The sequence below is a fragment of the Andrographis paniculata genome, unplaced genomic scaffold, assembly GCF_009805555.1.
Source record: "Andrographis paniculata isolate CXL003 unplaced genomic scaffold, ASM980555v1 Contig49END, whole genome shotgun sequence".
Taxonomy (NCBI): Eukaryota; Viridiplantae; Streptophyta; class Magnoliopsida; order Lamiales; family Acanthaceae; genus Andrographis; species Andrographis paniculata.
This window is the reverse complement of record NW_026137583.1, coordinates 501,275-519,746: the sequence shown is the minus strand read 5'-3', so window position 1 is coordinate 519,746 and position 18,472 is coordinate 501,275. Positions and strand designations below refer to the sequence as shown.

Sequence of the window (18,472 nt, the reverse complement as noted above, 5' to 3'; positions counted from 1 at the left end):
AGTTTATTTTCTGTACCGTAAAGTGTTTAGAGATTCCTAATCTCAGGCACTAATTAATCAAATTTAAGGATATTTCCATATCTTTGAATTTTACTTTTTGTTTGTTGAAAAAATACATCAAAAATACAAATCAATGTATGTAAAAACTACAATGATAAAAATTGTTCAACATACCTTTACACTATGTGTATTTGATTCAAAAGAAAAGTGATAATTCCAAGTCATTTCTTTATTTCACCAAAAACCTATGAAATGGCATAAAGAACCAAATTAATTCAAAAATTGAAGTGATCTAATTATTTGATAAAAAAAATAATAATAATAAGAAAAAGAAGAAGGGAGAGAATAAAATCCATCCAGAGAGATTGAATAATAATTTACTTAATTGTACAAGAGATAATTATTAACATCACCAATATAGATAAACAATAATTTACTTATAAATAGTAACAACATGACATAAAATCATATAAATTAAGTATATAATAAAGACCAAGTCTTATCTTATCATGTCAAATTCAAATCTACTTATATAAATTGAACTAATTATTAAACTAAATCAAATCATTTAAACAGAATTAATTAAAATATATACTTAATTATAAAATAAATTCGATTAAATTTTTTAAAAGTATTTTAAAATATATTTGAATTAAATTAATGTGATATGTTTTAGATAGCGTAAGTATTTATTAAAATCAAAATAAAGAAAAATAATAATTTTATATACAAGTATAAAAATAGATAAGGTAAAATTTATATAAACTAAATCAATTATAAAAATTATGTTAATTTTTTAAAATATATTTATTTGATAAAATAAATTATTAAAATAAAATACAGTTATTTAAAATTATTTATTTATTTTTTAAAATATTATATATTATTTTTTGAAAATATTATAACTAAATTTAATGTAAATTTTAATCTAAAATATTTTAAAATATATAATGTAATTTAGATATATACACAATATATATTAATATTTATTTAGTATAATTAAAAATAAAATAAATAAATATTAAAATTTAAAAATATTATACAAATTTAATAAAATTTTAAAAAAATATAATAGGCAAAAAGTGTTTAATAAAATATCTCCCCTCCAAATTCCTCCAAATTAGAGGGGAATCAAAATATAAAGAGATTATTCCCTCCGCTCTCTAAAAAAATTTGAATCAAACATTACAAATTTTAGAATTGTCACCCATTCTTTCCCCTCCCCTCCTAAAGCCTCGAAGCAAACAGACTCTAACAAAATGGGTCATCTTGACTGAAATATTATTTGTTTATTTAACATGCACCTAAGTAAGACATATGAGTGCTAATAATTCCCAATAAATAAAAAAAACCATATAAATGACCATATTGTTGTAATATACGTAGCATAGTTACAATGTTGATGGTGGTTAATTTGTATCCATGTAATTGCAATTTGTTTTGCCTATAAATAAATCGTGATGTGCATCAAATCAAATACACTTAATCTTCATTACTTCTATCTTACTATCTCTCTCTACTTTGCATAACATATAAATAATAATTTATATCTTTACATACATAAAATATATATATATATAAATACATTATATTCACCAGCCGTATACACATATTTGATATATTATATTATTTATTATATAACACATATTATATACTTTTTTTAATTTTTTTTAATCATTTTATATTATAGTAAAAATACATGCTATTATAAAATATTTTAAATTTTTATATAAATTATAAATATATGATTAGACATTCAATTAATTTATAAACCTATGCTACACATTTTTACTATCTAATAAAATATTTCTATTTCTTAATCCACTATATAAAAAATAAATAAATAAATAAATAATAAAACTAAAAATATAATTCAAAAGAGTAGATTAAAAGGGGAGGGAGAGGGTATATACTAAAACAATTCAATTTTGTTTTGAATTAGTTGGAACAGGAACCAGTGAATGGCATTATTATTATTCATTCATTACACAAGAGTGAATCCTGTTTTTACGTATTGCAAACATGAAAAGGGCATGTTCACAAGTTTATCTACTTTGAGGGCTTTGGACATAAGCGTGTTCAAAGCCATACCTATACCCCACCCGGCCCCGGGAAAGCCCTCTATTCCATCTACTCCACCCAAACCTCTACATACAACAAGCGATGTATTGCACACCCATGGTACCGAAACTGTGAATGCTATACCATTACCATTGCTAGAATGTTGGCAGGTATCTAACAGAGCATGTTTGTAGGAACGGCATACCTGCCTCGTATGCTTGCCCATTGCCAAAAGGGGTGAACTCTGCGCATCTACTGACGACGACAAGTCAACATCTGAATGCAGGTTGACGACAACAGTTCCATGGCTGGGATGAAGCCGGCACCCCAGAGCATGGACAAATGGAGAGTCAGGTTGCCATAACTTGTGTGGGAAAATGTCTTCACCATCATAGGCATCGATGAAGATCATGTCATAAATGGTGCTCCCTTCGAGAACAAACTTCTCTGCGTCTGAATTGAATAGTAGTATCCGTTCATGGGTTCCTCCCCAGAGAATGTTGTCAAATGGACTTGGCTTTGGCTGAGCACGCTTGCCAGATGGGGAGATAGCCGAGTACGCAGGAAACCCCATTTCTTTGATTGATGCAGATATTACAAGAGGGTCGATTTCAACTATGTGGACTACAGCACCTGAATGAAGGCAATTCCAAGATGAGCAACTTGGTCACATCAACTAGAGCAAAATTACACAACCGTGCTGATAAAAATAATCTACGGACAACTGTGTATCAGAAATTCGGACTCTTCTTAAACCATGACAAATATGTGGAAATGTACAAATTTCTAGCAACATCCATATGCAGCAAGTTTTGCCTATACAAGTGATATAACAGTTATCCCCAAACACATTTCAGATCTGCAAATGAAAATGCACTTAAAGAACACGCATAGACTATGTATTTCTTAGGACAGTTTCATCTTAAATGAGCTACTTTTGAATGAAAGCTTATAATGAGAAATTATTAATGTTGATTTCAAAAACTATTAACAGTGTCAACAAGGACAAGTTTGAACTGAAATTTAGGTTCAAAGCACAATATATTCGTAACTAAGCCATCAAAAAAAGTGAAACGTTTCAGAGCTCTAAAATAATATGTTTACTCAATTATTTGATGCAGAAACAGTTTGATTTCTCAAACCTTGAATTTTACTGGCCAAAAACAAAGGTATGCTTCCCCCACCATGACCGATGCACAAAATTTTCATATTCTGCTTCCCATTTATAGCATTGCTGATGAGGTCATAATTCGATGAAGCAATAGTAGTCAAGCCAGCAGAAATCATACTCTTCACATCTGCAAACAAAGTCCCAACTCAATACAGGAACAGAATGTCAAGCTAAGAAAAAGAGCAGCTGAGGAAGAAAGGTGTCAGAATAACATAAGGATGGGATTGAAGAAGCATACATCTAAAGCCTTTAGGCATTTCATATTTTATTTCTTTCAGGTTCGCCAATGAGATCGAACATAATGAGCTGATCTCCACACTAGTCTTTCTGTAGATTTCTGCATTATATATTTAGATTTTACGTTTTTCAAAACTATTTTGAAACAATGGCTCACAACTAAAGCAGGAATTTGTTACTGTTTTTTTTTTATCCAACTACGAAAAAATTTTCTTTCATTCTAAACAAGTGCTATCAGCTTATGATGGAAATACCTACAGACATCATAATCATATAGACGAGAGGAATAATTGAAGGAGGCGACAAAAAAGTTGAACATCATTTTTTAACCAAAATGAGTAGGGAAAGGGGAGCGAGTAGGCAGTAGTCAGTCATGACACAAGAAAGAAACTCAAGGGAGAAATGATAACATAACTGTAAGTTAGTTAGCATTGGTCGGGCATAAGCTAAACATGGGCGATGCAAGTAATTAAAAGTTTTTACATGGCACAGCCAGACAATTTGGTTGTTGCATGAAGCTCAAAGAGGCAGGTTCGTCTTCGGTGTATGCAGCCAATATTTTAACAGTGCTTTCCCGAGTAAAATCATTAAAGTGAAGTGTTCTCCATTCATAGCCACTAACCCGAATGTTTCCTCTATAATCTGGGCAAATCTCTGTACGCCGATGTTGAAGCCATTTTTCTGCTCTTGCCCAGTTAGATCTATCCTGCATTGCCATTTCCATTGTTAGTCATCGTCGACCAGCAAAGATATTATGCTTCTGCTGCAGCCTGCAGCTGTTGGTAGACAAGTGTAAACAATCAAACGTACTGGTTTTGAGCAAGGATGAGCCAGGACGGATACGACGCCGTTTCCGGCACGGGAAATCTCTCGGAAAACGGTGCGGCTATTGGAGGCGGCGCTGTCCCACCACTCGGAGGCGTAAAACCAATCGCCTTCGTCCTCGATATACCGGGGATTAATGGCCTTTGAAAAGCGACGAAGGCTCGATTTGAGGTTGCATTGTGTTAGATTAAACATTTATGCGGCTGCGAGGAGGGGGGAGAGAGCTTAGGAATTGGAGAGGAGAAAGCTCCGACGGAGAAGCTAGCTTAAATCGGTGAGGGATTTTGGGTGTGGTCGACGATTGGTAAAGTATATTAGTATTAGTATTAATATTAGTATTATTAGGGCGGGGCAGCAGGGGTAGCACTACACTAGCACTAGCACTAGCACTAGCAGCAGTTAAAGGGCCACTGTATGTGTTATCCCAAAAGTCATTTTTGGGTCAAATTTGTTGGAGTTTCAGTTTGGGTGGAAGAAAAAGAAGAATCCACTGGGCCCATTTAAATTGGCTCAGTTTGAGAGCTGGCCCAATACATTTATTAAAGCATTTATTGTTACCCCCGTTACTTTTATAATTATTTTCTCAATCCTTACTTTTAAAACAATTCTACTAATAAATACACTTGCCACTCAAATATTACTTTTTTAAAAAACCGAATGTCTCAAATAATTAAGTAATTAACTATTATACAAATTTTAAAATTTGAAAATCTATGCCTCCAATAATAATAATAATAATACTAATTAATAATAATGATAATTATTGAGTATTTAATTATTATTTTCTGAAATTTAAGTCTCCAATAATATAATAAGTTAATTATCCAAACTTTTAAATCTGAAATTTTAAAATTTTAAATTTATACATGGATTATTTTATTTGTACAAATACAATTCAAATTTATTATAAAATATCAGGCTCATTTATATTTTTTAATCATTTTTTTTATATCCAATTTTTAGATTTATCTAAATTCTATCTTAAATTTCAATTAAATGACCAATAAAACGAAATTATTAAAATACAATACTCCCTCGGTTCCGTATACAATGCAATATTTTTATTTTGGTATTTCCACATAATCTGTAATATTTTCAAAATACGAAATAATTAAGTATATTTTATCACATTACACTACTCAAATAAAATGTATATATACACATTCTCTCATCACATTATCTAATTTTTACTTTATTCTACCCACCTAATTCTTGTGTCGGAATCAAAATGTTGCTTCTTATATAGGACGGAATGAGTATTTTATAAAAATATTACTTCCTCCGTCCCACTTATTATGTCCACATTTCTATTTTCGTCTATTCCACTTATTTTGTCACTTTTCTTTTTTGGAAAAGAAATATATACTTTAATATTATTTTAAATATTTTAATTTATAATTTTTAAAATTTTAATTATCTTAATTAGTTATTTTAATCTTAATTTATAATTATTTTTATTATACAATAATTATTTTCACTAATACATTCTTAATGATTTACTAATTATACTCCTTATAAATTCTCGTGTCTATGGTAAAGTTGACATAATAGTTGAGACAAAAGGAGTATTGTGCTATTCAGAATTTTGCTTGTAGATAGCCGGTGTTTGGTAAGTCTGTCAGAGCGATGAAAAAGATGGATTCTAAAGGAAGCCTCTCGCGTAAGATGATATATAAACAAAAAAATAAAATAAAGCAATTTTTTTTTTTTTTTAAAAAAGTTAGCCGAATTTAACATATCTGAAAGAAAAATAAGAAAAATTTGTATATATTACTCCAACAATTTGTTGGAATATATGGGTATTGCGAGAATAAACTCTACCGTGAAATCGAGTCGAGGATGAATCCTCTTTCCAAAAATTAGATACGCCCCGGTAGTGCCTCCGGTGACTGGCGTTCTAACTCAAGGATAAAACGGTTTCCGTCTACAATGAGAGTGGTACCTCTAATTGCTCGAGCAACAAAAATGAGAGAGGAACTGAGATGGAGAGGTTGTCGGAAAGCTAGAAGAGATGAGAGAAGGAGAAGAGAATTGTTGATGTTGGTGTTTAGAATGAAGGGGGGAGACCCTTTATATAAGCGTCTCCACTCGGCCAAAATGACAGGGTATCAATTACGATCATAATTACGACCTTAATTATTGATGTAATTTATTTTAAATTCAAACATTCCGTTTGAAGCAGTTGTAATTGATTCTAATTACAAACTTTCCGTTTGTGACGATCGTAATTTATTCTAATTTCAAACCTTTCGTTGGAAACGATTATAATAAATCTATCCAACGGATGATATTTTATCCAAATAATACTGCGACTTAGGCCATATACCTGGGTTTAATTTGGGGTTGCACAATTTGGTTTGTCTCGAGACAGACAAAATAACCAAAATATTAACCAAACCCCATACACAATAAATAAATAATTATTTCCTCCAAATTAATTACAAATTAATCTAATTAATTTGGTACACCGGTCCGTCGCATTTTCACTCACAAAGTAATCGATTGCAAAATAACTGATTATCCAACAATCCCCACATGAGAGGAAATGCCCATAAAGGACAGAAATCCAGCTCAATCCCTGTGAGACATTGACACATCAGGACATGTAGTTTTTTGCTTTGAACCTTCCATAGTCAACATTACAGAGTGTACTGATGGCCCAGTTGATGTGATGCATTGAACTGTTCCACCTCTGCGTGCACTTAGTCAATAATATTGACGTGTCGCTATCTCAGTCTCAACTTTGCTCTCACATTTTGATCCATTTCGGCCATGGATCTCATCTTTGGATTAATTAGTGTTTCATTTGAGGCGGCCCACACTTCACACTTATATAGGTAATCCTATATCAAGGTATCTAATTTACACCTTTAGGACCATTAAGAGTCATTTACTCAACCTCACCACTTTTGCACATTATAACACTTATTGCTTTTCAGGGAATTGTAATTGAGTGTTCATGCCGGACTCTTACAGTTTAGTTTTTCCATTGAACCAAGGTTTGGGATTTCCAAGTGATTTGGTTGGGTTACCACTGTAATTGTCTCTATCTTGTGGATTTCAAACTCATTCTCTTTAGCAGTTTGTACATTTGATCTCTCTGCAACCCTTTGGTTAGCGGATCCGCTAGGTTTTCTATTGATTTTACATGTTCAATAGTCAAAACCCCACTGGTGATCAAATGCCTTACAGTGTTATGTCTACGTCGGATATGTTGGGATTTACCATTGTAAATTCCATTCTTAGCCCTTGCTATTGCAGCTTGGCTATCGCAATGAATCATTACGGGAAGTACTGGTTTAGTCCAGTATGGAATATCATCTATGAAGTTCCTCAGTCATTCGGCTTCTTCGTCAGCTTTGTCAAAGGCGATGAACTCCGATTCCATTGTGGACCGTGCAATGCACGCCTGTTTTGTGGATTTCCACGAAACAGCTCATCCTCCAATCGTAAATACATATCTACTTATAGACAGTGAGTGTTTTGCGTCGGATATCCAATTCGCATCGTAATACCCTTCGAGTTTGTCTATAGACTTTTACTACGAGATGGACTTTGTATTTGTCAATAGACCCATCAGCCTTGAGTTTCTTTTTTCAAAACCCATTTACACCCTAGTGGTTTGCAACCTTCGGGTAGGTCAAATAACACCCAAGTGTTATTATGCATTATTGAGTCTATTTCACTATCTATTGCTTCATTCCAAAAATGAGCATCAGGACTAGATAGTGCTTCCTTGATCGTTGTTGGATCATTGTCTAACATATACATAACAAATTCCGGACCAAAGGTTTTTTCGACCCTTGTCCTTTTGCTACGCCTAGGCTTTGAAGCCTGTTGATCAAAGCTATTGGTCATTTGTCTTTTTACGCCCCGCAGATTTTCATCTACGAACTTTTGGATTTGACTGCATCATATCCTTATAAGGGTAGATATTTTTAAAACTGTGGCGTTACTTGATTCTATCGTAGTTCCCTCGGTCATCCCAAGGATTTCCGATTTGTGAATTATGAAACGATAAGTACTACTGTTTAGTGCGTATCCGATAAATATGCAATCTATCATTTTTGGGCCGATAGCGACTTGCTTTGGATACAAAACTTCCACTTTTGCTAGGCACCCCCATACTTTAAAGTATTTGTATGTGGGTTTTTTGCCTTTCCATAGTTCGTAAGGGGTGTCATCCTTACCCTTAAGTGGAATTTTGTTCAGGATATAATTTGTAGTCAGTACCGCCTCTCCCCACAGGTTTTGGGGAAGTCCTGAACTTATCAACAAGGAATTCATCATTTCCTTAAGTGTTCGATTTTTGCATTCTGTAACGCCGTTCGATTGAGGTGAATATGGAGCCGTTGTCTGATGAATTATGCCAATTTCATTACACAATTCTTCGAATGGGGCCACATATTCGCCACCTCTATCACTTCGAACTGTTTTGATTTTACAGTCAAGTTGATTTTCTGCCTCGGTTTTGAAGTTCTTGAAGGCCTCGATTGCTTTGCTCTTTTCCCTTAGTAGGTAAAGATAGCAATACTTTGTGCAGTCATCGATAAAGGTAATGAAATATTTCTTTCCCCCTCTAGTTTGCGCAAATTTTAAATCTCATACATCGGTGTGAATTAACTCTAATGGCTTAGTCTTCCTTTCGACAGACGAGAAGGGTAATTTTGCCATTTTGGCCTCTCGCAAACTTCACATTTTTTTTGAGTGTTCACTTCTTTTATATTTAGTAATTTCATATTTACTAATCTTTTTATAGCATTTAGGTTTACATGACCTAATCTATAATGCCATAAATCAGAACACTCAATCGAGTACGAAGAAGAAACAACATTTTTATTATCAATAGGTGGTGCTCGGCGTAGCCATTACATTTAATTTGAACATCCCATTTGTAAGATAACCCCTAGCTAAGAACATCTCATTTTTTTATAATATAAATTTATGTGCTACAAAGACAAGTTTAAAACCATGCCTAACTAGTAGCGATCCTGAGACGAGATTTTTCCGAATGTCTAGCACATGCAGGACATCTTTCAGGGTTAGTTCTTTGCCAGAGGTCATCTTCAGCACCACGTTCCTTGTGCCTTGTACCTTAGAAGTTGCGTGATTTCCCATGTGCAGCTTTCTCCCTTCGGTCTCCTTGTAGGTCGAGAAGTTTGTTTTGTTGGAGCAAACATAGCAGGTTGCTCCGGTGTCAAATATACCAAGCTCTCGGACTTTCCACATTATTTGTTTCATACACAACAGCGACGAGGTCGTCACTATTAAGGTTACGATCAGTCCGGTGGCTCGTCTCGAACAGTTGGGAACTCGGCTTCTTCTTTTTCGGTGCCTTGCAGTCCTTAACCTAGTGTCCTGTTTTACCACAGTTAAAACAGTTACCTGTAAACTTGGACTATTTGGCTTTGCCCTTGTCCGTTTGAATTGCGCGTGCACGGTTTTTTGGCAGGATCTCCGACCAAGTTGGCTTTAGCAATATTTCCAGTTTTAGCCTTGTGCTGCTTTCTGTTGTCTTCCTCTATCTGGATTCGTACAATCAGATCTTCAAGTCCCACTTGCTTTAGCTCATGCTTTAGCCCGTGCTTGAAGTTGCTTCAACTCGGGGGCAATTTCTCGATCATCACACTCGTGATGAACTTTTCTGGCAGTGGCATCTCCTCGTCGATAACAGAGTGAACAATATGTTGAAATTCTTCCACTTGTTCGACAACAGACTTGCCATCTTATAGTCCATAAACCGGGCCACAACAAACATTTTAGACCCAGCATTCTCGGACTTATATTTTTTTCTCAAGGACATCCCACAACCCTTTCGTACTCTTTATTTTGTAATATACATTATAAAGAGAGTTAGAGAGACTATCTAATATAGTATTTCTTATCATGTAGTCTCCGTGTGCCCACAATGCATAATTCGCATGCGTCTGCTAGTCTGCATCGGGCTCTGGGGTGATTGGGCCATCGTGCAACACGAACATGGCAAACCCAATCACAGTCAGGTAGAAGAGCATCTTCTCCTGCCACCTCTTCAAGTCCACTCCCATGAATGGTTGTAGAATTTGCACGGGGCATCATCCGTGGGCCAAGCCCAGGACCAACAGTTTGAGCCTCGAATGAAGCAGAGGGTGCATCCACAAACCCAAGAAATTCCCCATATCCCCCAAGGGCAAATCCAGAAAAAATAGGGCTATCCATAAAGGGAACTGGCCTAAGTGGAAGAGCGATTACCTTGTCTGCGGCTCCGGAGACTCCTCTGGCGGCAATTCCGGCGACGGCTCCGGAGGTTCCTCCGGTGGCGGCTCCGGAAACTCCTCTGGCGGCGGTTCCGGCGGCGACTTCGGCAGGGGTTGACATTCTCGCAAAGTACTATATAATTTTCGATTATTGGAATATATGGGCATTGCAAGAATAAACTCTACCGTGTAACCGAGTCGAGAATGAATCCTCTTTCCGAAAATTAGATACGCCCCGCTAGTGCCTCCGGTGGTTGACATTCTAACCCAAAGATAAAACGGTTTCCATCTCTAATGAGAGTGAAACCTCTAATCATTGGAGCTCCGGCCAACAAAAATGAGAGAGGAGCTGAGCTGGGAAGGTTGTCGGAAAGCTAGAAGATATGAGAGAAGGAAGAGAGAATTGTTGATGTTGGTGTTTAGAATGAAGGTGGGAGGTCCTTTATATAGGCGTATCCACTCGGCCAAAATAGCAGGAGGATCAATTACGATCATAATTATGACCTTAATTATCGATGTAATTTATTTTAAATTCAAATCTTCCGTTTGAAGCATTCGTAATTGATTCGAATTACAAACTTTCCATTTGTGACGATCGTAATTTATTCTAATTTCAAACCTTCCGTTTGAAACGATTGTAATTTATTCTAATTTCAAACATTCATTTTGAGATTATAATAAATCTATCCAACGGATAATATTTTATCCAAATAATACTGCGACTTAGGCCATATACCCGGGTTTAATTTTGGGGTTGCACAATTTGGTTTGTCTCGAGACAGGAAAAATAGTCAAAATATTAACCAAATCTCATACACAATAAATCTATTTCTTCCAAATTAATCTAATTAATTTGGTACACTGGCCCGTCGCATTTTAACTCACAAAGTAATCGATTGCAAAATAACCGATTATCCAACACAATTATTTATATATTACTTCATCCATCCCATTACAATTGATACTATTTTCATTTTTTCTATCACATAACAATTGATACATTTCTATTATGGATAAATTTATCAAATCAAAATTTATTTAACAAATATAAATTAACTTAATTAACTACACAACATTTAATATCACATTTCATGTCACTCAAAACCGCTTTATTTTTATCTTTTTCCTTAAAAAACAAATATTTTTATCTATATTGAAAACTTCTAATCTTTTATAAAGTTAATTTATGTTAATTCTAAATAAATAAATGTATTATTTTATTTACTTGTACTATACAAAATTTTATTCTCTATAAAATGATATTCATATTGTATATTTTTTATTGCGATATAATTTTTAAAATATTTAAATATACATTCTAATTTTCTTAATCATATATATTAAACTTAAATTAAAACAATCAATATAATTAATTATATAAAAAATAATAAAATAATATCATAACTCACTATTAGTAACATTAAATATCATCTCCTTAAATACCATGTCCCTAATGGAATGTATCAACTATATTGGGACGGAAGAAATGTTAGACAATAAAATTGCATAAAATCAATAAATTGTTACGAATTTAATAAAATAATAAAGATAATAAGTTGAAGGTACGATATTACAACGCTTGTGAAAAAAAAAATATAGATATTATTATGGATGAGAGTGATAAAAAAAATTATAGGATTAAAAATAATAATTAGAATGAATGCTCTTATGATATAGGAGATCTATTCAAAGTTAAGGATGGAAGATTGACTATGCAAACTTATGGGATCATGGATATTGATTGTCTCTGCAATCACTTGAAAGTAAATAGCAGCAGCCAGTAAAAGCAAAGGGAATCCAATCATCATCCAAAAAATATACTGCAAGTCTAAATTTTATTATTATTTTGTTTATTCTGATTATGTTTTCTTTTTTGTATTCAATCTGATTATGGTTTAATTCATTTTTATTGTTTTATTTTATCTTGTAATTTCTTTTTGAAATTTCATTGGAAGTTGATTTATATTATCAATATTTATTGCATTTTGGATTCTAAGTATTGAAGTCATTTTGTTTATTCCTATTTTGATTTTCAGCCTCTATTTTAAGTTAATTGCTACTCTGGCAGTTAGTTTACGCTCACCCGGTTTACTTTGATTTTTTCCTTGCTTTTCCGAGCAATTGGACTTAGTTTCCAATTCTTTTTTAGGAAGTTAGACAACCCATCAACTTTTGACAAGCTCAATTCACTAAGACTTTTAAAACAATTCAAGCGACAATAGTTTTGGAATGCCTCGTGGGACACACCATGTTCGTATGTGTGGATGCATTTGAGGAATCGCACATTAGATAATCCAAGGACTTCAAAAGGTAGTCAAGGGCCAATGATAATGCGCGAGTTGACGAACAAGCTTTGAAGACCCATAAAATGTGTCTTGCACCGTAAGTCTCTTCCTCGGCAGAGGCTGACGAGCAGAATGTGATTATGCCGACAACCGTTCTGCAAGATCACATATGCGTGAAGATTCAGTCATCCCTCCCTGAGTCAGCCTAGCAGATTTTTTAGTATCTATTGGATATTCTTCACCGATGATACGCAACAAAATCACTTGTCTACGTGATGAGGAGAAGAGGAAGGAAAAAGACCTAGTTGATGCATTCGAGCATGAAATGAAGTCGTTTTTGTGTGTCCCCCAGCCGCCGACAGTAGAAATGCCAGTTTTAACACCATTGAAGTTCGGCCTGGTCTCAATAATCCATCATGGGCAGGAGGTCGACACCAAAAAATATGTCGGAAACATAGGATGAACCGAGATAAATTGTCATAGTTAGGGGGCAACAAACAGTCCGGAAAAGAGAATCCTATAGGGATAGGACAATTTTGAGGACTTTCTAAGTTACATGGTGGGATCAACCAAGGTCCAACTAGTTATCTCATTTCCAACATAATTCGGTATGACATCGTTGATCCCATCAGCAAGAGATGGGCCCAAAGAGGTTTGTCCTTACAACGCGCACCGAGGGACTATCAAGCAGCTGGTGTTTTTGCAAGCGGAGCAAGATCCCTTCCTGATCACGCTAACGCTAAATGTTGGACTTCGTATTTTTTAAGGTCCCCTACGAGCACCCTAAACGTGCAGACCAGCAGAGCAGCCTAAAAATCCTCTCATCAAGCCTCCTTGTTTCAATCACGAGGTGATTGCAGAGTTCACACGTGTGATACCTCCAGAGTCGAATCGGTGCTAGGTCAACCCATACGTTTGGACGTGTCGGTGTTAAGCCATGCGATAGTGATTAGAGATTAAATGAATTGATTTGACTACTCATGTCAATAATATGAATATTCATTTTTAGGAGCTTTACTAAAAGAACTCTAGAGGTAAACGTGCTTGCTCTAAAGTAATTTTAAAATAGGTGACCCCCTGAAAAGTCTCCAGGATGCGCGTTAGTGAGGAAAAAGTATGCTGAAAGGACTTGTGTTAATCTGTGGGGTCAGTCTATGATCTCAATATGGCCAACTTGTATGGCTTGCATGCTGTGGTGTTACTATTGGTATCAGAGCTAACCTACGATATCCCATAGTCATTGAATGGAGTGTTGAGGGGCTTAGTAGTTGACGGATTTTTGGGGTGCAATGTGGACATTGGAATTTTAAGTGGGGGAGGATTTGATACCCCCAAAGTTGGACCGGTGCTAGGCCAATTCTCGTGTATAAACTAGCTAGTGCTAGCGCATTCAAGAATAAAGATTAAATTGATGAATATAGATTAAATGAATTGATTAAACTACTCATGTCAATAATATGAACATTTTTTTTTAAAAAAAAAGCCCTATTGAAAGAACTTTAGAGTTAAACGTGCTTGTCCTAGAATAATTTCAGGATTGGTGACCCCCTGAAAAGTCTCCCAATATGCAAATGAGTGAGGACAAAACGTGCTAATAGGACTTGTGTTGACTTATGGAGCAAGTCTATGATCCCGAAATATCTGATTTGCGTAGTTTGCATGTCGGGATGCTACAATGCGTCAAATTTATAGAGATCCATTGTGCATGCCCACGTGGCCTCACTATTAGCTGTCTTATCTAGATTATATCATTGAAGAACATTCATATACTGGAATTCTCCTTATTCTTCGGGGAGGATTCATGTTCTACGATAGAGCCTACTAGCCAATTTACTATCCAATGTAGTAGTGAGTTCGGATATAACGAATGATTAGAACTATACTTGTTTTTCCTCTCATTTACAGGGCTTGACATTCAACTGGTACGCCGCCCCATAAGCTAATTTGATACGTTCATGGGCGGAGCTAGAAAGTGCTATCCATAAATGATTCCGCAGTTCTTTATCGAAGGTTACAATATCGGACCTCACCAACCTATGGTAGAAAAATAATGAATTGGTCGAGCAATTCTTTGAGTACTCCAAGCGCGTAGAAGGAAAATGTAACGTGCTCATCCCCAATGATCAAGTCGCCAACATGATTGTCGATAATATCTACCCTATCTTAAGGAGAAGCTCGTACTTCGAGAATATCATAACCTCCATCAACTAATCATCAAAGCTGTGAGAGCCAAGTAAGAGGACATACGCCTACACTGGACCTTATCTTTCTGAGCACTGAAAGAGGACCCTAACATCGAAGAGGGTTCAAAGGGTATAAACCTCGCGAAATTTATCGAAGGCACAACTATACTAGTTCAGCCTTGAGTGTCTCAAACCATGGGAAATGTCACGGTTAATTTCAATCCATCAAATCTTAGCAACTCACTCCGTCGGCTACTAAGGCAGGCTTCCCAACTTGGCCAAGCACCACAAACGCCAAGATCTTTTTATAGAGAAAAACAATTAGAGAGAGGAAGTGTTGAGAGAAACTATGAACATTTTAATTTCTAATGCTTGCATGAATACAATGAGAGGGGTAAAGGTGCTTTTATAGGCCAAGGACTCCACAAGACTATTCTAGAATGTACAACTATCATAGTTACATGTACAAAGATCTATAAGTACCTTCCAAAATAGTTTCTAAATATGTTAGGGAATATTCTCTTTCCAAAATGGGTCCATAATATGCCAAAAAATATTCAGTCTAGAATTTTCCACCAAGTTTGAGTGAATTTCTTTGCACAAGGAAAAAAATCCTAACTATCGAAAAACCACCATATCGCGGCCACCTCGAAGCCTAAATATGGTAATTCTCCCTCACCTAAGCCTTAACGTCCCCATCAAGTCCTTACTCGTTATGCCTCAATGTGGGACTTGAATTGCCATAGGTCTTATTCATTTTCCCATGCCTCGCTATCGACGCACCTTTCCACCGGATTAAGTACTCGGTACAACAGGGCATCCCCCGTTTGCCTATCTTGCGATCCACCATGATCTCCGCAACTTCCTTCTCGTATGATACCGTGTAATGGATGGACCACGGTGTGACTCGTTCCAAGACGGTCCTTCTCATCTTTGTGATATGGCTTTAACAAATTTACGTAAAAAACTGGGTGGATCTTGAAGTCATCAGGTAGGTTGAGTTGATAAGATTGAGTGCCAAGTTTCTTCACCACCTCGAACAATCTCTTATACCGCCGCGTCAAGCCTTTATGCACTTGACGGATCGCCTTTACATTTCTCCCTAACATCCGGACCAACAATTGGTCTCTAACTTGGAACTTCCGTAAACTACGCTTGTCATCCGCTCATTTCTTCACTCCTCGGCTGCCTTGGTCCAATACGCTCTTGCTATGTCATGTTCTTTGTTCCATCCCTTAGCAAGTTTGTACACTACCGGACTTGCACCCTCATATCCTTGTGCCAACTCTTGTGGCGTCGTCGGTTGTTGCCTTGTCACCAACTCAAAAGGACTCTGTTGAGTGGACTTGCTACGCTGCAAGTTATACGGGAATTTTGCAATATCAAGTAAACGAGCCCAATCAATTTGGTTGGCACTTACAAAGTGTCGGAGGTAGATCTCTAATAAGTGGTTCACCTGCTCGGTTTGTCCGTTAGTTTGTGAGTGGAAGCTCATCGAGAAGTGGAGGCTCGACCGTAATAGCTTGAAAAGCTCCCACCAAAATTTTCCTGTGAAACGGGGGTCACAGTCACTAATGATGCTTCTCAGAACTCCCCAATATTTGACCACGTGCTTAAAAAATAGTCGGGCAGCTTCCTTGGCTTTGCAATCCTTGGTAGCTGGTATGAATGTCCCATACTTGGTGAATATATCGACCACCACCATGATCGATCGACATCTATCCAACTTGGGCAAAGCCGAGATAAAGTCCATCGTCACACTATCCCACTGCCACTCAATAAGCAGTGGCTCCAATAGTCCCGCTGGTTTGGCTTGCTCAACCTTGTCTTGTTGATAAACCAAGCATGTCCGCTCAAAGGCATTGATGTCGTCCTGCATGTTAGGCCAATAAAGAAATTGCTCGACCAATGCCTTAGTACGTTGAATACCTGGGTGTCCTACCTATTTGGAGTCGTGGCACTCTTTAAGAACATCTCGCCGAAGGTTATCCCACCGCGGCACATATAATCGGTCCCCGACCGTGAATACTAGGTCATTCTCTTCCCAAAATTTTCATGTCGTACCATTCTTAGCCATCTCCACCAAGTTCATGGCTAAGGGGTCCTCGACCAATCCTTCCTTGATCCGGTCGGCAAGGTCTCCTTGCACTTGGGTGATCGTGCGAATGAGGTCTTCCGACTAAGTGCATCCACCATAACATTGGCTTTGCCCAGCTTGTACACCAAGGTGAACTCGAACTCTGTCAAAAATTCCTACCATCGAGCTTGCTTCGGAGTGATCTTCTTTTGATTTTGGAAATAAATTAGTCATATTGTCCATCTTGATCACGAAGTGAGTCTCGAGCAAGTAGAACCACGAAATGCCCATCATGCATCAATACTCCTCCAATGGCATAGTCCAAAGCATCCGTGTGGAGCTCGAATGGCTTCGAGTAGTTCGGAAGGCTAAGCACCGGGTCTTCCACAACCACCGCCGCCTTCAAGTTCTCGAAGGAAGCTTAGCTTTCATCGGTCCATTCCTAAGTAACATTCTTCTTCAGAAAATTGGTTAACAGTGTTGCCCTCGCCGAGTACCCCACAATGAACCGTTGGTAGTAGTTCACCAATCCAAGGAATGACCGAAGCTCTGAGACATTCTTTAGGGGCTCCCATTCGACATTAAACCGCACCTTCTTGGCATCCATTAAGATTTTTCCATGCTTCACCTTGTGCCCAAGAAATATTACCTTCGTATGAACAACCGAACACTTCTCCAATTTCACGTATAGTTCGTTCTCCCTTAAGGCTTGAAACACTAATCGCAAGCGTTCAGTATACTCGTTCAATGACTCGCTATATATGAAAACGTCATCCAAATACATTAAAACAAACTTATCCAAGAACTGATGAAGTATTTTCTTCATCAAGGTGCAAGATATAGTGGGTGCATTCGTTAGGCAAAGGGCATAACCAAAAACTCAAATGAGCTATACCTCATCACGCATGTGGTCTTCAGCTCGTCTTCTTCTAAAATTCAGACTTGCCAATACCCTCAATGCAAGTCAAACTTCGAGAACCACTTGGCTTTACGCAATGATCGAACAAGTCCGCCAGCAATTCACCTCACCCATTTCTCCAACTTGATTCATGATCGATCTCCCTCCTCGGTGGTAGCTTTTTCGGCAATTCGGGTGGCATCACATCTTTGAACTCAGCCAAAATGCTCTTGATCGCCTCTTGAGCATCTTGGTTCTCCATCGGGTCATCCTCCTTGAGGGCACAACATATGTCTTGTGCTCCCGCTTAATCTACTTTGACACTTGCATAGCCGAAAAACATGAGATTTAACTTTATCATTGTGTAAAGGAACATTAATAGTTACCTCACCTTCGGTAAAGCTCATTTCGGGCCTTGTGGCATGTCACCGTCATCTGCTTTATGAACTTCATTCCCAATACTACCTTGTAGTCATTCATTGGGAGAACCGTGAAGTCC

The 18,472-nt window shown here is 36.6% G+C and overlaps 2 protein-coding genes across 2 annotated transcripts; both read right to left on the bottom strand.

Moving 5' to 3' along the window:
• Positions 1–1,937: 1,937 nt before the first annotated feature.
• On the bottom strand, positions 1,938–4,594 carry LOC127252792 (uncharacterized). The gene is made up of 4 exons (XM_051277109.1): positions 4,280–4,594; positions 3,953–4,175; positions 3,204–3,359; positions 1,938–2,694 (listed from the first exon to the last, which is right to left on the bottom strand). The coding sequence occupies exons 1-4, from the start codon at positions 4,487–4,489 to the stop codon at positions 1,985–1,987; spliced, it is 1,299 nt and encodes a 432-aa protein (XP_051133066.1). The 5' UTR covers positions 4,490–4,594; the 3' UTR covers positions 1,938–1,984.
• Positions 4,595–17,301: 12,707 nt separating this feature from the next.
• LOC127252818 (uncharacterized mitochondrial protein AtMg00860-like) lies at positions 17,302–18,235 on the bottom strand. The gene is made up of 3 exons (XM_051277147.1): positions 18,105–18,235; positions 17,527–17,830; positions 17,302–17,475 (listed from the first exon to the last, which is right to left on the bottom strand). Exons 1-3 carry the CDS (start codon positions 18,233–18,235, stop codon positions 17,302–17,304), a joined length of 609 nt encoding a protein of 202 aa, XP_051133104.1.
• Between the last annotated feature and the right edge of the window lie 237 nt (positions 18,236–18,472).

What these genes read in the sequence shown, in the direction of transcription:
- LOC127252792 (XM_051277109.1), bottom strand. Translation starts at nt 4,489, where the DNA reads ATGTTTAATCTAACACAATGCAACCTCAAATCGAGCCTTCGTCGCTTT. An exon ending in CTCATCCTTGCTCAAAACCA is followed by an intron (nt 4,176 to 4,279) that starts GTACGTTTGATT and finishes ATGGCAATGCAG; the next exon opens with GATAGATCTAACTGGGCAAG. An exon ending in TTTGGCCAGTAAAATTCAAG is followed by an intron (nt 2,695 to 3,203) that starts GTTTGAGAAATC and finishes GCCTTCATTCAG; the next exon opens with GTGCTGTAGTCCACATAGTT.
- LOC127252818 (XM_051277147.1), bottom strand. Translation starts at nt 18,235, where the DNA reads ATGGAGAACCAAGATGCTCAAGAGGCGATCAAGAGCATTTTGGCTGAG. An exon ending in GAATCAAGTTGGAGAAATGG is followed by an intron (nt 17,831 to 18,104) that starts GTGAGGTGAATT and finishes TTTCATATATAG; the next exon opens with CGAGTCATTGAACGAGTATA. An exon ending in CCAATTTTCTGAAGAAGAAT is followed by an intron (nt 17,476 to 17,526) that starts GTTACTTAGGAA and finishes GAGAACTTGAAG; the next exon opens with GCGGCGGTGGTTGTGGAAGA.